Below are 25,015 nucleotides of genomic sequence, written 5' to 3'. Positions count from 1 at the left end.
TCATGGGCCACCACTTTTACTACTGCATAATGTATCTTCTCTCAATGGTCCTCATCCACCCCATTCTCCTAAACTACTAACCCTTTCTGCCCTCTGCACTTCGTACACCCTAAATGTGGCACGTCACCACCATTCCTCCACCTGTACAAGCACAAACAGCTATGCCAACCACTTCCATCTTACTGTATCCCTCCCTCTGTCTCTTTGCAGAATGGTCCGCAGTTGTACTGAAAGAGCCAGGATGGATGGTAGAGATTTTGGAATTCATCAACTTGCCCAATATGAGAAGGAGATAGAGTCATGAAGCATGGAAACAGACCCTTTGGTCCAACTAGTCCATGCTGACCATGTGCCCAAACTAAACTAGTCTCACTTGCCTGCATTTGGCCCTTTTTGCTCCAAACCTTTCCTATTCATGTACTTATTCAAATGTCTTTTAAACATTGTAACTGTACCTGCATTCACCACTTCCTCTGGCAGTTCATTCTACACATGAACCACACTCTGTGTAAGAAAAAGTTGCCCCTCATGTCCTTTTGAAAACTTTCTCCTCTCACCTTGAAAATATGCCCCCTAGTTTTGAACTTCCCCACCTGAGGGAAAAGACCCTTGCTATTCCCCTTATCTATGCCCCTCATGATTTCATAAACCTTTATAAGGTCACCCTTCAATCTTGTAATGCTCCAGTGAAAAAAATCCCAGCCTATTCAGCCTATCTCTATAACTCTTGCTTTGCTAGATCTATTTCAAGTCAATCCCATTTAGCACACAAGGTCAAAAATCACATGACACCAGGTTACAGACAAACAGGTTTATTTGAAAACACTAGCTTTCAAAGCTCTGCTCCTTCCTCAAGTATAGTGTGGAAGAAGAGGTATACTGACACAGAATTTATAAGCAGAAAGTTAACAACCCCAAAAATAGCTCACTGACTGCCTCCTGTTGAATCTTTAATCCGTTAGAAAGGAGACACAGGTTTCTATTGATTAAAATTCAAATCCCAGAATTTCTCTCAAGTCATTGCCCTGAGATAATTAAAGGTTTTATCAGTCTATACAAGAGGTGACATCTCAGGTCAGACAATGCATTTTATGTGTGAGGCATTTTTTAGAATCTGTCCATGTTTTAACCTGGAGTCAGGCTGGTTTTGTTTATTTGAACAAAATAGATTGTATCTGCAAATGCACAAACATCTTGGATGAAATAATTCACCACATAGATTTATATGTATATGCGTGTGCGTGTGTGTGTGAGGGAGTGTATGTGTGTGTGTGAAAGAGACTGTGTGTGTGAGAGAAGATCTGTGTAAGAGTATATAGGGCAACATGAACCCAAGATCACGGTTGAGGCTGACCTCATGGATGCGGTACTTGGCCATCAACCTCTGATCCGTGATTCTGCGTTGTTGTGTATCTTGAAGTCTGCTTTGGAGAACGCTTACCCGAAGATTGGAGGCTGAATGCCCTTGACCACTGAAGTATTCCCCCATTGGGAGGGAATACTCTCATCTGGCAATTGTTGCACAATGTTTGAAAGCTTGTGTTTTCAAATAAACCTGTTGGACTATAACCTGGTGTCATATTATCACTGAACAACAAAGAGAAGGACAGGCTTGTGGTCCACCCCTGCTCCTTCATGATGTTTCCCAGACTTTTATCTTCCTTCTTGAAGCTTTTCAGAATGGACGCTGTAATCAAGTAACATTTGCCAGCTGCACCATGTTAACTGCCAATTAATTGGATATTTGCCTATCACTTCAGGAGCTTTTAAGCTCCTCATTACAGGAATTACAAAAGAATATTGATTTTTGAACACTTCAAACCAAGTTATGTGATTACACCTAATATTAGAATTGTTTAGCTAACAAGTTGTGTCTTAATGTGTTTATTCAATCCACATTCCAGTGTCTGCTAATTTCTGTACCTATGATTCATTTCTCCCTGGAATGGTATGGCAGGGGGGCGGGGTGTTGCTTTACTGTCTGAAGCTTGTTTGAATCTTTTCCTCTAAGGCTTTTAGTGATGTTTTTTAGATACGTGAATCTATAATTACTTTGGAATCTATATGATTATTTGAAGAATTCTAACTAAAACCTACTCTTAGTATTATAACAGAATGATTTCATAATTCAAGAGTAACAATTAATTAGTGTGAAACATTCTCATCTATGTCTTATGCATGAGCAACTGCAGTTGCATATTCTATCCTAGTCCAGTAATCATGAGTCTACAGAGCTACTATTGTTCCACTTGTGAAGACCACATTAAGCAAATATTTTCCCAAGCCCTCCAACTGCTGTCAGCCATGTTCTGCTGCATTAGCCATGGGCAGCCATCAGCCATTTTGTGCTGCTTAGTCATGGGTAGCCCTAATATCATATAATCAAAAAGTGTGCACTATGTTAAAGGAGGCAATTCAACATCCATTATCTGCTTACCATCTTGCTGGAAGAGCAGTTCCTAAGCCCTAGACCTTCCCCTGTAGATCTGCAAATTATTTTAAATCAACCAATTATCCAATACTCTTTTGAATACCTCAATTGAATCCTCCAACATTGCTGTGTAGATGTGCTGGGCAGAGCCGATGTGGCGTATAAACACTAGCATGGATTATTTTTGTAGTTTTTTTTGTCTGGTTCCTGTGCCTTAAGGCTAGAATATGGCTGTATTTGATTTGATTTATTACTGTCACGTGTACCGAAGTACAGTGAAAGTGTCGTCTTACGTGCTATACAGGCAGCTCGTACTATATCGTTGTTGAGACTGAAGCAGCTGATCTGCTGGCTAATGAGATATCCAGCCCTTGAGTGCAGGGGAGCTGGGTTCTTGTTGACCTGTTAGAGAAGTGCAGTACCGCTCTGTAGCTTTAGGAGGCAGCAAATAGCGCCCAATGACACAGCACATCCGCTTATTTGCGCCTCAACCAAACATGACAAAGGAAGGTTTACGTCATGATGATTGACGGCTGAGTCAGCCATTCAGAGGCCAGAATGAGCCAGGCGGGGACTGGAGTAAATCAATGGGGATAGAGGAGGGTGGTTTCAGGTTAGGTTGCGGCATCGTTAGATGGTGGCGACTTTCGGTGGACGTTAAATTAAAGAAAGGAAGAGAAAGAGAGTCAGAAGCGGTGTCTGGTCTAATTTTCCGTCATGTCGGCCTCAGGAGCGTTGTTCCCCAGCCTGGTAGCTGGGAGCCGAGGCTCTTCCAGTAAATACCTGGTGGAGTTCCGAGCCGGCAAGATGTCGCTGAAAGGCTCGACAGTGACTCCGGACAAGCGCAAGGGGCAGGTTTATATCCAGCAGACTGATGACTCCCTCATTCACTTCTGCTGGAAGGACCGCACCGCCGGCACCGTGGAGGATGTAAGGAAACAAGCCCGTCCTCAAACCCCTCCCCCAAGGCCGGGATGGGAAGGTGTTGTCTAGTGCACTGAAGGAGATATGGTGGGGAGCTGAGGAGGTGCAGTGGGGGATGGGGGGAGGAAATGCGCTGGGAAGAAGGTTGGGGGCGGTGTGAGGAAGGGGGGGGGGGGGGCGAAAGAAGAGAAGGGCTTAAATAACAAATTATTTTGGGCAGGAATGGCTTTATTTTTGAGGATGAAGTAAGGAGTTATGGGGTTGCAGAGTTGGGTGCAGGGGGACATTTTTGGGTAGTGTTTTTTGTTTGGAGGTCGTATGTGAAGGAGCTGGTGGATTTTGCTTAGTGTGATATTTGGTGTATGGATTTGGAGCGGATGGGGAGTTAAGAGTTCAGAGATTGTTGAATTTGCCATTGTGTGAGGTGGTGGTTGTAGAAAGGGTTTTGGGTTGGCTAGTATGGGTCTTATAGGCTGGGTGAAGATAGAGTGGTGGGGACCAGGAACTGGAGGGGAGGGGGACATTGGGGTGAGAATGGAGTTTGCAGGGGATATGTAGTAGTTGTTTCAGTTGGGTTGGAATGGAATTTCTAACCAAAGTTCTGTCTAAATAAAAACTGAAAGAACAGCGGATGCTGTAAATCAGGAACAAAAACAGAAATTACTGGGAAAGGTCAGCAAGTCTGGCAACATCTGTGAAGAAAAGATCAGAGTTAACGTTTTGGTTCTGGTGACCCTTCCTCAAAGTTCTGAGCTGTGCAATAGTTTGAAATTTCCTGGGCACTGGTTGCCCCCTTGAAATTTGTGTGTGTGTGTGTGTGTGTGGCGCCTCTTTTTTAAAAAAAAAGGGAAACCGTTTAGATTGTATGCTGCTTGTGTTTGTAAGGGGTGAAGACATTGCTTATGGCAAATGTCCTTGTTTTTGCTATTAATGGAAAGTTGCCAATTTTGCCAGGTACAAAACAAAGTCATGGGACAGGATGTTCACAGTTTCACATTTCATAGTCATAATGTCATAGAGATATATAACATGGAAACGGACCCTTCGGTCCAACTTGTCCATGCTGACCAGATATCCTATATAAATCTACTCCATGTGCCAGTATTTGGACCATATCTACACCTTTTCATATACCCATTCAGTTGCCTTTTAAAAGTTGTATTCGTACCAGCCTCCACCACTTACTCTGGCAGCTCATTCCATGCATGCACTGCTCTCTGTGGAAAAAGTTACCCCTTAGATCCCTTTTATATCTTGCCCCCTCACCTTAAACCTAGTTTTGAACTCACCTTGGGGCAATGACCTTGTCTACTTACCCTATCCATGCCCCTTGTGATTTTATAAGCCTGTATAAGGTCACCCCTCAGCATTCGACGTTCCAGGGAAAATAGCCCCCAGCCTATTCAGCCTCACACTTTTGCTCAAACCCTCCAACTCTGGCAAAATCCCTGTAAATCTTTTCTGAACCCTTTTAAGTTTCACAATATCCGTCTTATTATGAGGGAGACCAGAATTGCACACAATAGTGCAAAAGTGGCCGAACCAACTTGTCCTGTTGCTCATAAATTCATTGAGAAATTTAGTTGATCAGACTTAAATCCATCATGTAATGTATCAAGCTATGGAGGTCAAAAGGTCTTGATGTCTGGGTTAATTAACTATTAGAAATTCTTGTCACAAATGCTCCCTGTGCTGAGGAGGCCAAATTTGTTTTTAGTCATTGTGCACTTTAAAGTTTAAGGGACTGAAATGTTAATTTCATTTCTCATTGAAAGTTGTTACCTGATATATTGTGAATTTTGAGCATTTCATGCTTTTCTTTTGTTCTTAGCATATGAACATGAGTTAGAAGCAAGAGCAGGCCGTTCAGTCCCTCGGGCCTGCTCTGCCGTCTGAAAGATCTCAGCTGATTTGGTCGTAACCTCAAATTGACATTCCTGCCTACCCTTATGACTTTGCTTGACGAGTCTGTCAACCTCTGCCTTTAAAATATTCAAGGACTTTGCTTCCACCATCCTTTCAAGAAGTGATGCAAAGGCACTCGAGCCCGAGTGAAAAGAATTTTCTCATCTCTTTTAAAACCATAAGACAAAGCAGCAGAAGTAGGCCAAATAGTCCATCGAATCTATTCTGCCATTCGGTGAGATCATGGCTGACCTGACAATCCTCAACTTTGTTTTCCCGCCTTTTTCCTATAGCCCTCGATTTCGGTACTGATTATAAATCTATTTTAGCTTTGAATGTACTTTGGTCCAGCCTTGACAGCCCTCTGCAATTTTAAAAAAATCCACAGGTTTGCTACCCTCCAAAAAGAAATTCCTTCTTATCTGTCTTAAATGTGCAACCTCTGAGATTATGCTCCTGGACCTAGACTCTCCTGTGAAGTGAAACAACTTTCCCACATCTCCCCTATCAAATCCCCTAGAAAAGTTGTACGTTTCAATAAGGTTGCCTTCACTCATTGAAAATCAGAAGAATATAGAACCACGTTACCAGGAATGGAAGGACTCTCCTTTTTAACAAAAAAAAGAGTAAACTGGTCATAAACATATCAGACAATAGGGCTGCTCTCTCATTAGAGAAAGAGAGATGAAAGTGGTTATTTAACCTGAAGGTTACTGTACTTCAGGCGAAGAGCGGTTGAGAAATCGAATCCTTCGTGGTAACCTTAGCCAGTGTGGGAGTTGAATCCATGCTGTTGGCATCACTCTGCATTACAGACCAGCTGTCCAGCCAACTGAGTTAACCTTGGGCTTGGATAGGGAGGAACTAAAGTGTTCAGGAAAACTTTCTCAATCAATGTATAGATGGCCCTACTAGAGAAGGGGCAAAACTCAACCTCCTTTTGGGGAAGTGACTGAGGTGTTCATGGGGGAGCACTTTGCAACCAGTGACCATTGTATTATTTTTAAAATAATTATGGAAAATGATAGGTCTAGTGCATAAGTTTAAGTTCTAAATTGGAGTAAGGTGAATAATTGTATTTTCAGGAACTTTCAAAAGTTGATTGGGGGTGGCAAGTAAAGGGATGTCTGGCCAGTGGGAAGCTTTCAAAAGAGACATAATGAGAGTTCAGGGCCAGCATGTTCCTCTTAGTGAGAAGGGCGAGGCTGGCAGAAGTAGGGGATGCTGGATGACTGGCGATATTGAGGCTCTGGACAACAAAAATGAGGAGGCATGTGTCAGGTATAGTCAGCTGGGATCAAGTGAATTCCTTGAAACGGAGTGTAGGAGAGATCAGGAGGGCAAAAAGGGGACATGAGAGCTTTGGCAGATAAAGTAGAGGAGAATCTGAAAAGTTTCTACAAGTATGTTAAGGGCAAAAGAGTAACTAGGGAGACAATAGGGCCCTTTAAAGATCAGTGAGTTCGGCCAAGGGTGAGATCCTAAATGAACGCTTCTTTTCAGTATTTCGCATGGAGAAAGATATGGAAGCTAAGGAACTCTGGGAAATAAATAGTGATGTCTTAAAGTCCACATTACGGAAGAGGTGGTGCTGGAGGTCTTCAAATCTATAAAGGTAGATGAATCCCTGGGACTTGAACAGGTGTATACCAGGACATTGTGAGAAGCTAAGAAATTGCAGGGCTCCTAGCAGATATTTTTATCGTCAACATAGTTGAGATGCCGGAAGACTGGAAGATGGCTAATGTTGTGCTATTATTTGAGAGGCTGTGAGGAAAAGCAACAGGAACTCAGGCCTGTGAGCCCAATGTCAATGATGGGTAAAGTTGTTGGTGGAGATTCTGAAAGACAGGATCTGCATGCATTTGGAAAAGCAAGGACTGACTGGGGTTGGTCAGCATGGCTTTGTGAATTGTGTCTCATAAGTTTGAGTTTTTTGAAGAGGTGACCAAGTAGATAGATGGAGACAGTGGTAGAAATTGTCTACATGGACTTTAGCAAGGCCTTCAGCAAGGTTTTGCATGGTATATTGGCTAGCAAGGTTAGATCGCGTTGGATGCAGGGAGGGATAGTCAATTGGGTACAAAATTGGCTTGGTGGTAGAGGGTTGTTGTTCAGACCAGTTGTGCTGCAAGGATTGGTGCAAGTTGCACTTTCATTTATATAAAACAATTTGGATGAGAACATAGGCATGGTTTGTAAGTTTGCAGATGATACTAAAATTGGTAACGCGGACAGTGAAAAGTTTATCTAAGAGTACAATGCGATCAACTGAGCTAGTGGGCCAAGTATTAGCAGATGGACTTTAATTCAGATAAACGTGAGGTGTTGCATTTTGATGAGGCAAACCAGGGCAAGATGTATAACCTGTAATTTTAGGGCCCTGGGGTGTGCTGCCGAGCAAAGAGACGTGTTTGGTACGTACAGGTACTATACATCTGTATGTACTATACATGTACAGGTGTATAGTTTCTTGAAAGTGGCATCACATGGTGATGCAGAAGGCATTTGGCACACTTGCCTTCATTGGTCAGAAAATTGAGTACGTGAATTGGGATGTTATGTTACTGCTGTACGAGATGCTGACAAAGCCACATTTGGAGTACTGGGTACAACTCTGGTTGCCCTCCTGTAGGAAGGATGTTATTAAACTGGAAAGGGTGCAGAAAGATTCACAAGGATGTTACTGAGAACGGAAGGTTTGAGTTTTAAGGAGAGGCTCGATAGGCTGGGTCTTTTCTCCCTGGAATGTAGGAGGTTGAGGGGCGACATCAGAGGTTTATAAAATCATGAGGGGCATAGATAAGGTGAATGGCCTAAGTCTTTTCCACAGGGTAGGGATGTCCAAAACTAGAGGGCATAGGTTTAAGGTGAGAGGGGAAAAGTTTGAAAAGAACCTGAGGGGCAACCTTTTCACACAAGGTGGTGCGTATATGGAACGAGATGCTAGAAGAAGTGGTATAGAGGGGTACAATTACAACATTTAAAAAATATTTCGACAGGCACGTGGATAGGAAAAGTTTAGAGGGATATGGGCCAAATATAGGCAAGTGGGACTAGTTTAGTTTAGGGAACTTGGTCAGCATGGACGGGTTGGGATGAAAGGGCTGTTTAGTGCTGTTTGACTCTGACTCTATAGCTAAGCTCCTGGTATCCCTTATTCCAACACTCTGCTATTATTTAGCCATTCCTTTCTCCATTCTAATATTTTACCTCCCACATCATGGACTTGTAAGTAGCCAAATGTTTGTGTACCTTATCAAACACCTTCTGAAAGTCCAAATAAATTGCATCTGTTGCTTCCCTGTTATATATCCTGCTTGTTATCACTTCAAAGAATTCTTATAAATTTGTCAGGCATGATTTAGCTTTTGTGAGGCCATGCTGATTCTGATCATATTATACATTTCTGAATGCTCTGCTATTACATTCTTTAGAATAGACTGTAACATCTTCTGAATAAGTCTTACCTTGTGGTTTGTTTGTCTCCTCTTTTTAAATCAAGATATTCCATTGCCAGTTTTCAATTGTCTGGTACTTTGTCCAGAATCTTAAGAATTTCTTGGAAATTGTGACCAGTACATCCTCGATCTTTGTAGCTACTTCCTCTGAAATTCTAGGCTGTATCTCATCAAATCCAGCAGACTTAAGTCTTCAGCCCCATTATTTTCCCAAGCACTTTTTCTTACTGATAGTTATTGTATTTTTTTCCTCTTTTTCTCTCCTCCCCACTCCACCCAACCTACAAATATTTAGAAATTTTAGAATGCTATTAGTGTCTTCTCCTGTGAAGTCTGCAAGGTATTTATTCAACTCTTCTGCCATTTCCTGGTTCCCCATTATTATTTCCCAACCTCCTCGAAGGGACCTGTGTGCACTTTGACTTCTCTGTTGCTTTTTATATACCCATGAAATTTATTTCCTCCCTATTGCTGATCATTTATCGGTTTTTAAAACTTTCCCAATTTTCTGTTTTAGCACTAATACTTGTTACATTGTTTTCTTTTTCAATTTGATGCTATCCTTCCCTGGTTAACCATACTTTGCTCTTCTCCTTCCTAGAATTCTTCATTGAAATATATCTTTGCTGTGAATCGTGCAGTATTTTCTTTATAAATATACCATTGTGTTAGCAGTTAGTTACTATAAATCCTTGAGCATTTCTGATTGACATCCAGTGGCGACCACCCCAACATGCCCCTTCCTGAGTTTCTCTGACCTTAGCCTACAGTGACGTATACTTACTTGAGCGTTAGTTTTTAGTTCTGCTTAGGTGAGGATAGAAAGTTATAGCTTTATTTTTGAATCATTTGCAACCGTTCATTGAAATGTGTGTAGCATGAAAAATATCCATTTGATGTGGTGAAATCCACTATTGCTTATGAAAATGTATCCAAATGTATTCAATGCTGTTGAACGATGGCAGATAGTTAGTTAGGGAAGAAAGTGCTAAATTATACATTCCTGATCATTTAAGATTGCTAAGATTCTAGATATTATTAGACAGATGAGGAATAGCAAACTCGTCAAAACTGTGTTATCAGTTAAAATTACACGAAAACATTGGAGAGTGCTCTTAAACTAATTCTGGCTTCACATAGGACAAAAATGCTCTTAAGGGGCAAGATTTCTACTTGCCGTGTAAAACAGCCACAATGTTTGTGGTTGAGGTAGAATGTGAATCTGAAGAAAACAGCGTGCTAAAGGTAAAAAATAGTATAGCTGTCCAGCCACCCATTCTTTTTACAAGTTATTGTAAGTCCAAATAATGTCTTCCTTAATTTGGAATACACTTGTTTCCAGCTTTAGTGAGGTTGTTTGATAGGGAAAGACATAGGGTGGCATGCTGGCTCGGTGGTTAGTACTGCTCCATCACAGTGCCAGGGACCTGGCTTCGATTCCAGCCTCGGGCAACGACCTGTGTCTGTGTGGCCTTCATCTAGGTGCTCCGGTTTCCTCTCATAGTCCAAAGATGCGCAGGTTAGGTGGATCGGCCGTGCTAAATTGCCTGTAGTGCCTGGGGTGGGTAGGATAGGTGGGTTAGTCATGGGAAATGTTACAGGAAATAAGGCCAGTGCTAATGGGTTTGTGTGGGATGTTCTTTGGTGGGTCGGTGCAGACTCGGTGGGTTGAACGGCCTACTTCCGCACTGTAGGGATTATGTAATTGTAGGTTGTTTATAAGTGGAAAATTAAGAGATTTGGTGGACTTAAGGTGATATGCTTTTGATTTTTTCAAAGTTTAAAATGGTTTGACATTTTCTGGGAAAATGCTCTCTTGTAAAATATTTTAGTCAAATAACAGAAAATGTTGAAGGGAAAAATAAAGAAGCTGTAGAAGTGTTTTTACTTGACATTTGAGATGGTGTGGTATTTTGACAGGACCTGATCATTTTTCCTGATGACTGTGAATTTAAGCGAGTGACCCAATGTACTACTGGACGTGTGTTTGTGCTGAAGTTCAAGGCAGGGTCCAAACGTCTTTTCTTTTGGATGCAGGTAAGAGTTAAAAGCTGCTATTTTTTAAAAAAAAAAAAAAAAAAAAAAAAAGTTTTACTGTGTTCAATTTTTTTATAATTAAGATATTTGTGCAACAATAACTGCAAGTGAAGAAAGCTGGTTGTTCCCTATTGATTTTTCTCCCCTCACTCATTTGAATTTCTCTGAAAACATTGGCTTGAAAATCTGACAATGTATAGATATTTCCCTAAGTGATCATCCTGCAACTGAGGACATGGTTTGATTGTTTAGACTGTTGGTTTATTTGTCTCAGTTCACTGACCCCAAATTTCTGATCATGGAAGATCTGCGAAGTGAAACAATTTCTCTCTCAATACCTGGACATCATAACCACAGCTGAACCAAAGACCAACTAATTGAGAAGGTCATGTCTTACTAACTTGATAGAATTCTTTGAGGAAGTGACAAAGTTGATAGATGAGGGAAGGGCTGTAGATGTCATACACATAGACTTCAGTAAGACGTTTGATCAGGTTCCCCATGGTAGGCTGATGGAGAAAGTGAAGTCGCATGGAGTCCAGGGTGTACTAGCTAGATGGATAGAGAACTGGCTGGGCAACAGGAGACAGTTGTAGTGGAAGGGAGTTTCTCAAAATGGAGAACTGTGACCAGTGGTGTTCCACAGGGATCCGTGTTGGGACCAGTGTTGTTTATGATATACATAAATGATCTGGAGGAAGGTATAGGTGGTCTGATTAGCAAGTTTGCAGATGACACTAAGATTGGTGGCGTAGCCGATGGTGAAGGGGACTGTCGGAGAATGCAGCAGAATATAGATAGATTGGAGAGTTGGGCGGAGAAATGGTAGATGGAGTTCAATCCAGGCAAATGCGAGGTGATGCATTTTGGAAGATCCAATTCAAGAGTGAACTATACGGTAAATGGAAAAGCCCTTGGGAAAATTGATGCACAGAGAGATCTGGGTGTTCAGGTCCATTATACCCTGAAGGTGGCAACACAGGTGGATAGAGTGGTCAAGAAAGTATATGGCATGCTTTCATTCATCAGATGGGGTATTGAATACAAGAGTTGGCAGGTCATGTTACAGTTGTATAGGACTTTGGTTCGACCACATTTGGAATACTGCGTACAGGTCTGGTTGCCACGTTACCAAAAGGATGTGGATGCTTTGGAGAGGGTGCAGAGGAGGTTCACCAGGATGTTGCCTGGCATGGAGGGCGCTAGCTATGAAGAGAGGTTGAGTAGATTAGGATTATTTACATTAGAAAGACGGAGGTTGAGGCGGGACCTGATTGAAGTCTACAAAATCATGAGAGGTATAGACAGGGTGGATAGTAAGAAGCTTTTCCCCAGAGTGGGGGACTCCATTACTAGGGGTCACGATTTCAAGGTGAGAGGGGAAAAGTTTAAGGGAGATACGCGTGGAAAGTTCTTTATGCAGAGGGTGGTGGGTGCCTGGAACGTGTTGCCAGCGGAGGTGGTAGAGGCAGGCACGATAGCATCATTAAGATGTATCTAGACAGATACGTGAATGGGCAGGGAGCAGAGGGATACAGATCCTTGGAAAATAGGCGACAGGTTTAGATGGAGTATCTGGATTGGCGCAGGCTTGGAGGGCCGAAGGGCCTGTTCCTGTGCTGTAATGTTCTTTGTTCTAATTGGTTTGAAATATTTGTTTTCTTTTCATTGCCTGAGAATTACAGGCATAAGAAGGGTTTGCTTCAGTTATATAGGGTTATTTGAGAGCATAGCTGCAATCCTGTCTGCATTTTTAGCCTCCACATTTTGAGAGAATATATTTACATTAGAAGCAGCACTGTGAACGTTCACTGAAATTGGTCCTTGGGCTTAGGGGATTGGCCCCTGGTCAGTTCACTTCATTTGACTGAGCAAATTTGAGTGTTTTCTCATTTTGGAAGAATGAGAAGCAATCTCATTGAAATGTTCAAGATTCTGAAGAGTCTTACTAAGAGAGTTGCTGAGGGTGTTTCTTCTGGTCAAGTACATAGGGTCATAACCTAAGGATAAGGAGTGAATCATATAGGAATGAAAAGAAGAGAAATTGTTCCTTTCACGGGTGAAATTGTTGAAATTCTCTCTTTCCAGAGGGCTGTGGCTGCTGCAATGTTGAATATGGTAGACAGATGCCTTGGAACTGAGAGAATATGGGGTGTGGACAACAATGGCCATGACTGTTTTGAGTAGCAGAGCAGGCTTGACAGGCTGTATGGTCTGCTACTTTTGGATCTTGTGAAAATGCTGGTATTTTATCTTGCTCAGACACTTGCAGAAGGTGGTTCAATTTGTTGTCTTGGTCATATAGTTACTGGAACTTCAGGCCACCTGTAAATTGACATAAATGAATACATAAAAGCAAAATACTGATGTTGGACATCAGAAATAAAAACAGGAAATACTTGGCACATCAGGCATTGACTATAAAGCTGTGTATTTCCAACTGTACTTTTTTTTTAAAACAGGAAAAGCTTTGACTGGAAGGGATAACTAGGATTGAATGGTCCAGTGTTCCAAGATCAGATTAGAGGTTTAGACCGCATGTGGCCTGTGAGTTGCAGCTTGATGTCCCTGCTTATCTCTCCAGGAAAGAACAGTACTGACACTACGAACAAAATATGAAATGATTCAATCTCTTGCCTTTTAATCATAAAAAATAGAATAAATTAAAATGAGGTGTTGGGTATAGTTGAGCAAACCTATATGATATTTAATGTGCAGCATTTAAAATATTGTATCCTCATGCACTTGCACACTTTTTTGGTGAATAATGTTTAATTGAAATTCATACTTTTGTACTCATACTCCTTGTCTTTTTCCTCTTGCAGATCTTCCCAAGACAGCTCGGTTGATGGTTGATGGTTTTAGATTAGTTTGTGATCTTTAACTGTTGTGTTTAAATCTTCAGGAGCCCAAATCTGATAAAGATGAAGAGTTCTGCCGAAAAGTGAATGAATATCTGAACAATCCACCAATGCCTGGTGCTTTGGGTGGTGGTAGCAGCAGTGGGGGTCATGAGCTAGCCGCACTTGGAGGTATCCCATTAGCTTGTTGGAATTTGAACTTAATGTAACCATAATATTAACACAAACAGTAAGGCACGTGTAGGTCTGTCAGTCCCCACCCTTTTCTCTGCTACACTAGATCATTGTTTATCATATACCTCAATCCCATATTCCCACCTTCTCCCTGTATCTCAATGTAATCAGTATGTAGCAATTTATTGATCGGAAGCGAAAATAACATCTAGATATTTTTATTCTAGTTTGTAATGACCTGCAGTAATCACTGTCAACTCACTTGAAGGTCTTCCTTCCAGGGATTTTTTACACAGCTTGTTTTCAGTACCTTGGCATTGTGGCAGTCACTTAATTGTGCACTTTGGTAGCCAATATTAGCAAGCTATTTCATAGTTTGAATGGGCACAGGTTGCTGCTTGATCCACCTGTCTTTCGCTAGCAAGCATTGAGATGTTACATTTGGCAACCAGGTCCAGATTCTTCCTTCTCTGACCCATGAACACTGACCTAAGTGAATTTGAGTATCCATTCCAACATTGGCTGAGATGAGCTAACTTATCTCAAAACCTCTGGGTTTATTTGGCTCCATCACTTGCTTAAAAATTTGGGTCATTAGGGAATCCGGAATGTTTGTTTGCTTTCACTTTTTGTTCAAGATGCGATATTACCTACTAATGTTGTTTTTCTTGCAATTAGTTACATATTTTTGTCTAACATTGTTTTGTACATGTAATCACAATTCATGTTATTAAGTGTATAGAGTAATAGCCAATTCCTATAGCCTACTTGCAACCATTTTGTTTTTCTTAAATTCAGAGCTGCTAATGTGGTTTTAAATTGGATTTATGTAATAATTGTCTTTTTTTATTTGAGGGGTTTTGCCAGGTTTGTGACTTGCCTTTTTTAAAAAGAATTCAATTTTCAGCAAGCCATTTGCAGTCGTGTGCAAAGAACTTGCTTGTGCTTGCACATAAATAAATTGCTTGCTATCTGTGCTTTCTCATTCTTTTGGTTCAACATGTGCATGTGTTGAAAATACAACTACCATGTCTAATCCCATTCTTTTGCTTATTCTCCACACCATTTTTTTATTTCTTATTTCCAAACAAAACTAGTTCAGCATTAATTTTATGATTTTGCTTGGATTGTGGAACACCTTTTTTTTTTCCTCCTAGCTGCCACTCTTCATTTTTGGGCACTTTTAAATTTTTATCCTTTTTATTACCATCTTTCAATTGTGAAAATAATCACTCTTTTTACTATATTAACAATATTGATTTCTCCAAGTTGCCCTGTATCTCCTCGGCTCTATTAAAGAAAGCCCTGAGGTCTTGAGTCTTTCTTCAAATCAGTTAAAGAATCTGTCGTGTGAGTGGTCTAGTGTTCCAGGGTTAGATAAAAGCTGCAACTTTTCCAATCCTTTTACAGCTCTTCCTTAATGTATGCTGTACTCCAGCTGATGTTTTCTAAGGGCTTATTCAGCATTACCCCTTACTTTTGTGTACCTCCTGGATCCAAACTAAATATTCAGTTTGCTGTTTTGATAGCTGCACCTAATGGCATAGCACCTATCGATCAACTGTGTATTCGCACATTGAAGCTTCACTTCTGTGGTCCATGAAAGAAAAATTGTTCCCAAATGTATTACTTCACGTTTCCATCCACTTAAACTGCACTTGTCATCCATCTGCCCAAACTTTAGTCTATATCTCCTGCCGTCATGTTATTTCTCCATAACAACAATTTAGTCACATCAGCAAATTTTGATATTTTACCTAAGTCTAGATCATGCATGTATAGTAAATAAGAGGAGCCAAACACCGACTCCTCTGATTGTCATTCATCTCTTTATTCCAGGAGAAAGTGGATTGCAAAGTCTTTTGGGTAACATGAGTCATAACCAGCTGATGCAGCTGATGGGAGCAACCGGTTTAGGTGGACTTGGTAAATATTAATCACATTTTATAAATAAATTTGCGCCATAAAGCAGCCTATCTGCAAAAAAATTCCTTCTATCCTTGCTGGAAGGAAAAATAAATGTATTTTCAATGGGACTAATAATTTCACACAACTAGGTGATAAAGCAGCTGAAAAGGAGGAATCCTGCTTTTGCTGCCATAATGGGGGGGACATTGGAGTGTAAGTTTGCCTGAGCCATGCTGTACAGCCACATGGAAAATGAAACAAGTAGCATTGAGACTTAAAAAGGGGAAGATCCTAATAGTCCAAATCTGTGTTTAAGATCTTTACAAAAATTATTTGCTTAGCCAGTTGGTCACCAGATTTTTCTAAAATTAAAACTGGATGCTGGAGACTTGAAACGTACAAAACCAGAAATTGCTGGAGAAACCTAGCAGGTCTGTCAGCATCTGTGGAGAGAAAACAGTTGACGTTTTGAGTCCAGTGACCCTTCAGAAATACAGCTGAGTTTCTCTAGCAATTTGTTTTTGTTTGCACCAGATTTTTCTAATTTGTGCAAGTGCTTTTTCCATGCATTCCCTGCTTTTTCCCTGCAGTCCCCATCTGCAGTAAAATGTGTAGCTTTACAATCAGTTGTATAACTAGACAATGTCAATAACTTTTGCCTTGAGGATCAATATTACCAAATGAGAGCAGAGTAGGTGGAAAACGAAAGAATAATATGCTGTTAAATTTACTTTCCAAGTAGCTGACTAGTGGTGCTAATATTTTCAGCAACAAGAAAATGTTAAGTATTGTGTGCAAATGCTTAAAGCCCATTTTTCATATGTGAAGGAAAGATGATATTCTTTTACACTGTTTTAATTTTATAAGTGGACCAATACAAATTATTTTTTCCTTGTACAATATACTGTTGTGTCATTGTCAGAGAGGCCGTATATTGGCCCACTAGTTGTGGGAGATCCTCCAATTTAAATTTGAAGGTAGCAGGGGTTAACTCAAGATTCTTGATCCTCATTGGCAGGATATCGGTTCAGCTCAATGAGCCAATTGACATCCATTATGCTTAAAGCCAGCACAATTTATTCTGGCCTTGGACTTGGTGAGAACTGCAATGCTTTCTCTCACTTTTTGGAGGCAGTCTACTCCTAGTCGCAGAACCTGCTGCCGTTGGGAAGAAGAGGGGCCACCGAAAAGGTGCCTCTCGCCCTTACACCACCGCAACCAACCCCACCTCCTTTGTTCCGTGTCTATGAATGACACCTTGGGTTTAGAGTCCCTGGTCCTTTGTGCATAGTGCTGTCACTTGCCATCCTTCTGGTGATGTGCAGCTGTTGACCTCTGGTTGGTAATTCTTGATGAGCAGGAGTACTGCCACCTGGAAATTCAGTTATGCAGGAAACCTGATGATGGCTGCTTAAGTGCCTAAACAGCACAATTTTGTCTTTCTCCCCTGACCCCTCAATGGAACTGGCAGTGGCTTCCTGCTGTTTATACAATCATTTTGATGAGAAGACTGTTGACCCCACTGAATTCAGACCATGATTACCAAAGAAAATTAAAGTAACACTAAGGCAATTAAAAGTGAACTGCACTCTTGTTCCCAAATTAAAGTTTAGAAAAATTTAGATTATTGACTGTTAATTCTTAGTTGACACTAAATCACTCTCAATCAAATTTTCTCTTTATTTGGTAAGTAAAGCTTCTCCTCTCTGAAAATTGTGCACACCAAAGAAACTTATCTTTTAATACAAATCCCATAAAACTTGTGCTGTGTTCTGAACTTGTGTGTGCACACAGCCCCCATTTTAAAAAAAAAACTGAATTAAAATAACTGTAATACTGCAAGTGGTTGTCACTTGTCTTTACAGGTAGTCTGGGAGCGCTAGCAGGTCCTGCTGGTCTTGCTGGCTTACTTGGCAGTGGAGGCCCTACAGCTGCTGGTAGTTCTTCAGGGTAAGAAACAATGTCTTAACACTTATTATGTGCTGTCACTACAGATGATTTTCTTGTAACACATTGATACCTAGGACAGCATTTCTTGGTTTGTCTATTAAGTTCTGGTTGTACCATTGCATCCAGTTTTGATTATCACACTTCATGTGTGTCCCCAAGAGTGCAGAAGAGATACCTGAATGATTCAGGGATGGGATTTTGGCTAAAAAGTTAGTTTAGAAAAGCTGGGGTTAATCTCTTTAGAGAAAAAGGGATACAAGTGTACTAGCTTGTGACTACCTTTTATAAGGTAATCAAGAAAGAGCTGTCCCCACTAACTGTTTATTTCAAGGGAATGGGGTCACAAATTTATGGTTTCAGCAGATTTGTGGGGGATTGTGAGTAATAACCTTTATTTTTGTGCAGCAAATGGGAATAACCTGGAATTTGTTGCCAATGGAAATGGTGAAAGCAGAAGCAATCAGTGATATCTAAAAGAAATTGTATGGGCACTTGAATAAAATAAAGTTGCTGGGCTACAGAATCAAGTGAGGGAGTGGGACTCAGTAAATTGCTAATCTAAGTTGGCATGATCTTGGCAAACTGAAAGGCCACCTTGAGTTTACGTTCATAATATTCTCCAACAGTAGTTGAACTGTAATGCTGCCAACTTAATGAAAAGCAGACAATGATCTCTTTCTGGTTTGGACATAAAGGTAGATTGTGTTGTGATGCAGTCAATCACTGGTTACTGCAATGAGAGGATATTTGGTTAAAACTGGACGAAATCATTGCTTGCACCCCTTTTCTCTCGTTCCTCCTGAATGCTACTCTCAAATTTGGCAAAACAAGTCATAATCTTTTCTTTAATGGAGCTTTTCTTTGCGTACAGCTCCCGAAGCCAGTCTGCAACCATTACTCCATCCTCTACAGCCTCAGCAGTTCGCATGACTTCAGTGCCTTCTGTTGCTGCTACAACAACACCAGTACCAGCCCCCACTGTAGCATCCACGACAGTGCCAGCAGTGGCAGCAGCAGGTCTTACAACACCACCGGCAGCATCAAACACAGGTTCTGCATCTGCATCTGGATCGCCATCTCTTACGGCATCTGGGTCTGCAACGAGTCCAACTCAGCCCATTCAGCTGCGTGACTTGCAAAGTATCTTGGCTAGCATGACTGTTCCTGCTACAGCAGAAGGGACAGGACAGCAGGGTAAGGATCTAATTTTAAGATTTTCACAACATGTAGCAAATAAAACCTTTGGCATTTAAAGTTTTGGCAAAGATTTGTAGCTCGGGTTGTGGACGAACTTGTTGACTTGCTTGCCAAGCTGCCTTGTTTTTGTTCAGACATTTTGTCACCATGCTAGGCAACGTCATCAGTGGAGACTCCGATGTAGTGGTGTTAGTCTACTCCACTTGGAATTTATACTGTCTGGTCCGTTTGAATGCTATTATCAGATTTTCTTAGTGTTCTCAGCTTTAAAGCTTGTCCACTAAAGTGGTTTCTCTTTCGTACCATTATAGTAACTTTGTTGTGGACTTCCTGAAATGTGATCACCACAGTGGAACGCTGTACTCCAGTTGAGGCTAAAACAGGGTTTTCGAAAGATTTTATATAACTTCCTTGCATTATACTGTTAAGTCCTAAAGATTCCCATGTGTTTTTTAAAAAATTGCCTTCTAATAGCACCTTGTGTGCTAATTTTAAAGCGGACTTGCTTAAATGTTACTTAAAATGACAAACTACAAAAACTGGCAGTTTTTGAAGCTGAGGTTGGTGTGAGGGGTTGGGTGGGGTTAATGATAATGACAGCTCCTAGCTGCTTCTGAATGAACTTACATTACCATGGGAATTATTATTTTTTTCATGTGATAACTATGAAAATACCAGTGTTCTTTCAAAACGTATTGACTATAAGTCCTGCACTATTCTGATTACTTACAGCAGAGGACATTCCTAGAGTGCAATTTTTATCCTTTGTAATTGCCTGTTACTAGCTGGCTTTGTGGAGTTGGCATCACTTGAATGGGTTGCAGAATCTATGTGGCTAAAATTGTAAAGCGGGAGAGCTGGGGAAAGGAAACTGTAAACTGAAACAGTGGCAAGTATTCTGTCCCTTTTTTAATGTTTGTAATGGGCAAGCTTGTATGTGCATCCCAATCTGCCTCAACATTTTTCCAAATGCATCTATGCTACTGGAAAGTCTTAGCCTTTCATTCTTCTACCCAGATGTTTACAGAACATTGAATTGCAGGGGGCATCCTTGACTCTGGATGGGAAATAGTTAAATTATGTATACTGGAAAAATTTCAAATTGATTTATTTTTCTAGCAGTGGATTTATCTAGTGTGTTGACACCAGAAATCATGGCTCCTATTCTGGCAAATTCAGAGGTTCAGGAACGATTATTACCATACCTTCCAACAGGAGAGTCGCTGCCTCAGCCTGCAGAAGAAATTCAGAATACATTGACATCTCCTCAGTTTCAACAGGTGTGCATTTTCTTGACTTGCTCAAACCTTTTCAGACTTTAATTTTTCTGCAGTTAATTATTCTGAACATTTGATTTAAATTCCTGTCTAATTGCCCTTTGATCTAAATTGTGCAGCACTAAACATGTTCTAATTAATCCTTACTGAATCCATTTCAAAGTGCCTGTTTGAGAATTCTTTAATGCCAGTTATCTAAATGCAAAGCATTCCTCAGCATGTATCTGCCAAAGGTAAATGGAAATGTGCATGTTTCAAAGGCTAAGTGAGAGTGCTTCACCCCACAAGCTTACCTAGACATAGTCTAATTACTTAATTTAATGCCCAATAATTCATTACACACTGGAGATCTTTATTTTTTTTCCAATGTGCACTCTATCCTAGTTAATTTGCAATGTCTAGTGGTTGGATTTCATTTCTTCACTGAAAGAGTGAAGGTTTCTGAGATTGGAAGTTGAATAAAACCAAATATGTGCACCGTAAATAAAATGCTGCCATTATTGGTGGTGATGAAGGTATCTCTCATGTTGGCCAAGTGTGTCTAGGATACAATACAGTATTCGCTCTAAGCATCTGCAATAAATATTTTATTGGCGGTTTTGTTACAGATCAGTCTTTTTAGGAAAAAAAACACTGTTTATGCAGCACTTGAGAATTTAATGTTCAATGACTTTTTTTTTTCCCAGTACTAGAACTAACTTCACATTTTTGCTAATCTTCAGAGGTTTTTATTTCAGAAATGCAGGTGATAATACTTTATGGAGTTGATAAAACTGACCATACAATTTTAACATCTTTTTTTCCAAAAATTTCTTTAGGCCATGAGCATGTTCAGTGCAGCCCTGGCTTCAGGACAGTTAGGTCCATTAATGAGTCAATTTGGTTTGCCAGCAGAGGCTGTGGAAGCAGCTGGAAAGGGAGGTAAGTGTCTTGTCATATTTTATGACTAGGGCCCAAAGTTGCTGTCATAGTACTGTCTGAATCTTGGGAATGCACTTCATCACAGAGACGGTGGTACTCTTGCATGATTCCATTTGATGTGTGCTTAATACTCAAAGGAAAACCCTCCAAGAGTCTCAAACTTAGCAATGTATGTCCCTTCAGGCTTGTTACAATGGTGACACTACTCTGGCCATTTCCAGGAGGCCTGATGAGCATTAATGGGACACTTGCCTTATCAGTTCCCATTCTCCCAGCTGCCAGCCAGCCAGAAATTGGCAGCACTGCAATACCTGCAGCAACATTTGAGTGGTGGCCACTGCCAGTGCTCCAGTTTAGCTTGCATTGCACCATGGTCACACCAGGAGCAGATGAGTGGGAGAGTTCATGGTACCAGACTAGGATGCCCTAGTGTGATGTTGATGGGCATGTGGCTGTCTGGAAGCCTTCGGCCAAGTTTCTCCATTCCCTGGTGGGTACAGTATCTGAGAAGGAGGGGGCTTCCTATCCACAACAGGCCCCCAGTACAACCCTGGGGAATTTCCTGGCATAGGATGCAGTTATGGCCCTTGCTGGTTGAAGACCAATAATGCCATATGCACCCCCCCCCCCTCCCCCCTAGCTGTGCTATCTCTGTTACAATGTTATGATTATACTTTGAATTCCAAAACTTCATGAAAAATGTGCCTTTGTTTAGTTAAAATCTGTAAGAAAGAGCAATGGGACAAGTATCACTGGTTTGTATCATGCCTTAGTGAGACCTAGGTTGAACCTGGTGTAAAGTGTTTTTTTTTTTTTTTTTTTTTTTTTTTTGTTGTTGTGATTATCCATTTTCCAGAATTGCACTTTGGGTGAGATGTGAATCAAGGGTATGTTTGAGTACAATTTTATTAACTTTAATATTTTGCTGTTATAATGTCTGCTAGTGCTGTAGTATTAATTTTAAAAAAAAAACCTGTCAATAACTAAGACAATGTCTCCCATTTTTGAACCTACTTTTAGTACTTAAATTGACATGAGCCCTGACCCATGATTGAGGGGTATAAGGTGGGAGCTGAGAGTTGTGGAAGACCGGTTTCTTTTTTTTTGACCTGTTCAATCCATGCTATTTAAGTAAATAGTATCTGTTTTCTCATATGGTTTTTCACATCTTGATTAACCAGTTAGGTTGTGCTCACTTTTTTAAAGGGGCCATGCACCTGTCAGCACTCAGTTGGAGCTCCATGGCAGCTTGCCTTGTAACAAAGCGTCAGCTGGAAACACTAGTGCTCTCAACAATAACAGGGAACCCTGTATTAGTTAGTGATAAAGTTTTATAGCAACTTTAAATATAGTGAACCTCCAGCAATGTAACCAATTTGAAATCTAGGATCTTCAAATCTATGTTTTGACTATTGATCTTGGAATGTTCATCTCAACTTTTGTTATTTTGAAAACATTCAAAACTGTAAGTGTAAGGTAACATGATTTAGACCAAATATGACAGCAAAAAGACAGAGTTCTGAGGACATAAGGTCTGTATATTTCTCTTGCCCAACCCCTCCCATAGATGTGGAAGGATTTGCCAAAGCAATGCAACACAATTCTACATCCTCAAAGACAAAACTTGATGATAAGGAAGGAGACAGCGAATCAAAGGACAAAAAGGATGAAGAGGAAGATATGAGTTTGGACTGAAATTATTACCTTACATGTTTCTTGAACACTTATAAAGATGTTAAAGTGAGCTGCATCTAAAAGATTAGTGAAATTGCACATTTGCCTTCTCATCCCTGGAAACTAAGCAATATTAAAGGTTCATTTTAGAGCAAGAAGGCTTTGTGCATTTCAATTCTTTCCCATCTTAAAGGTTTGAACTAGTGTGAAAATTTTAGGCAGCCATGTGTATCTGTACCTGCTGTTTGTTCAGAAGTCAATACTAACAACTTGTGTTCTCCACCTAATCTATCTCCAGTTCTGTATCTTTCCTCAATTACCTGGAGAGTTTTATCACCACGTGAATATATGTCCCCCCTGACTTCAGAGGAAGGAAGTGTTTTACTGTTGCTCCACGTGTGCTTTATTGTTGTGGCTTTTGGGCTTTATTACCTTTCTTAATATAAAAGGATGTCTCTCAACTGTGGCCTGACTAGTAGCAATTTATTATGCTGGCAAACTGTTGATTTGGCTTGTTTGTCCTGTCACTGTCTTGCAAATAATTCCAATAATTACTTTCCAGGGACTTTACATTAGTGAAAGCATATTGAGGCCAAGTCTTTCTAATGATGACTGAACTTTTAAGAGAACTGTATAACAGTTTTTAACTTGTATGCTACTTCAGCTTCAACATGGAGTCAATATGTTAGCAATTATTACAAAGTAACATTACAAGGCCACAATGTCAAGTTAGCAAGTTGTAGTAGTGATGCAATGTATTGTGCTCTAATAGTGCTTTAAAGCAGTGGAACTTCAGTGTGATTAAGCCTCTATTTAGAAAGTTGTTTTTTTTTCCCTCTCTGAAAGCACTTGCTAAAATTAGTCAGTCAGCTGATGCTTTGTAAAAACCTCACCTGGTTGGCAGAATGAAGCCAATGGAAATGTCATTTCGTATTTCTTAGTTGTGACATTTTTATTACATTTGGATAAATTAACACTACACTAGATCAACAGAAAAAGTCATACATTATAAGAATCAATACAAGTTTTATTTTCATTCAAATCTTGTACCAGTGTTCTGCACAATCAGTGCTACAAATGTGAAATAAGGATTTTATTACAAGATAATGTAAAACCAGTGTCACAGGATAAATTTTACCCATTAACATTTTCCTCCCAAAATACCAAATAAAATGTCCATTAAAATAGCTTAAATTTATAAAAATCCACAGCAAGATTCTGAAATACAGTACAAATATTTAAGTGCATAAGTGGATTGGAAATCAACAGTCCTGGTAAAGTGTTCTTGATTTGATTTTTATTCTCTTATTTACAATAGTGGACAACCAATGGTACTAACGCCACCATAGACGGATCCTGGTCGGTTCAATTGTACAAGCTTCTGATTAATTACTAAGTTCTTTACACAGCCAACAAATGAGTAACGTATAGAAGACAACATTGGCATTTGTACTGTCTCTGCAATACAAGAGAATAAGACATTTAAGTACACATGAGTGTTTTCAAAAATCTGTTTATTTTAATTTTTCTATTAACATGAACTTAATCAGTATTGCAATGCTCTAAACATCGCAATCACTTATGCACTTGAAGGTATTTAAAGCTGAGTATACCCTTTTTGTGAACCTTAGTTGAAAGTACTGGGCTATTTTATCGCATCTGGCCTTCACATGAGCTACATAAAGACCTTCTACCACAGTTCTCAGGGAGTGAGAGATATCAAAGTTAAAGGTTCATTTGAAACAATTACATTAACTAAGGTATCACACTGACTTCAGGGAACTCTCCACATGCAATACAAAGCTATTCAACTCTTAAGACATGCACCTGTATAAAAAAAAATCACTTAGTAACTGTTCTCCTTGCAATGTATCTAATAGAACTCACCTGGTACACCTCCTAGATATAATGTCTCTTTGGAATTGATAGGAGGACTCATGAATGGCCCTACTGTGTGGTTACTGTTGCTGTCCACGTCGAGTTGTATCGCATACATCCTTTTAATAACTATTTACAGAAAGGAAACAAATCTGATTATACACTCAATATATTTTAATATATCCATTGGGCCAGTTAGCAAATGGTCTCTGAACCAACCCACAACTAGCTGCCAGGTGGTTGCCTTTTTCTTGACTGCAAACCTGTGGCTGTGCACAGATCATACAGCTTAATTCTTGACAATAGTCATCCAAATCAGCATCTGTCAAATTTTGGTGGAACTATATATGCAAAGTGGGTCATAAGCATTCCCTCATCTCAGGAAATTTTCTCACAATGTAATTGGAACCCAGTGTA

The 25,015-nt window shown here is 40.2% G+C and overlaps 1 protein-coding gene and 1 long non-coding RNA gene across 3 annotated transcripts; one reads left to right on the top strand and one right to left on the bottom strand.

The window, feature by feature from the left end:
- Positions 1 to 2,980: 2,980 nt before the first annotated feature.
- adrm1 (ADRM1 26S proteasome ubiquitin receptor) lies at positions 2,981 to 23,181 on the top strand. Of its 2 annotated transcripts, none has more exons than XM_048592414.1 (9): positions 2,981 to 3,361; positions 10,642 to 10,758; positions 13,664 to 13,790; positions 15,633 to 15,719; positions 17,567 to 17,651; positions 18,523 to 18,845; positions 19,971 to 20,128; positions 20,944 to 21,046; positions 22,614 to 23,181. In XM_048592414.1, the coding sequence occupies exons 1-9, from the start codon at positions 3,149 to 3,151 to the stop codon at positions 22,739 to 22,741; spliced, it is 1,341 nt and encodes a 446-aa protein (XP_048448371.1). In that variant the 5' UTR covers positions 2,981 to 3,148; the 3' UTR covers positions 22,742 to 23,181. The 2 variants fall into 2 exon arrangements, with proteins under 2 accessions (XP_048448371.1, XP_020382618.1); XM_020527029.2 differs by having other exon boundaries at positions 2,985 to 3,361; positions 19,968 to 20,128.
- Positions 23,182 to 23,729: 548 nt separating this feature from the next.
- On the bottom strand, positions 23,730 to 25,009 carry LOC125481191. The gene is made up of 2 exons (XR_007261249.1): positions 24,608 to 25,009; positions 23,730 to 24,178 (listed from the first exon to the last, which is right to left on the bottom strand). It is a non-coding gene; the product is annotated as an uncharacterized LOC125481191 (long non-coding RNA).
- Positions 25,010 to 25,015: the final 6 nt, after the last annotated feature.

Source organism: Rhincodon typus, unplaced genomic scaffold (genome assembly GCF_021869965.1).
Source record: "Rhincodon typus isolate 14 unplaced genomic scaffold, sRhiTyp1.1 hic_rhity00001172, whole genome shotgun sequence".
Lineage (NCBI taxonomy): Eukaryota > Metazoa > Chordata > Chondrichthyes > Orectolobiformes > Rhincodontidae > Rhincodon > Rhincodon typus.
This window is presented reverse-complemented; position numbering and strand designations above follow the sequence as displayed.

Bases quoted from the DNA above. Each gene is read 5' to 3' on its own strand.
- adrm1 (XM_020527029.2), top strand. From the start codon at position 3,149: ATGTCGGCCTCAGGAGCGTTGTTCCCCAGCCTGGTAGCTGGGAGCCGA. The intron at 17,652-18,522 runs GTAAGAAACAAT...CTTTGCGTACAG, and splicing joins GCTGCTGGTAGTTCTTCAGG to CTCCCGAAGCCAGTCTGCAA. The intron at 21,047-22,613 runs GTAAGTGTCTTG...CCCCTCCCATAG, and splicing joins GGAAGCAGCTGGAAAGGGAG to ATGTGGAAGGATTTGCCAAA.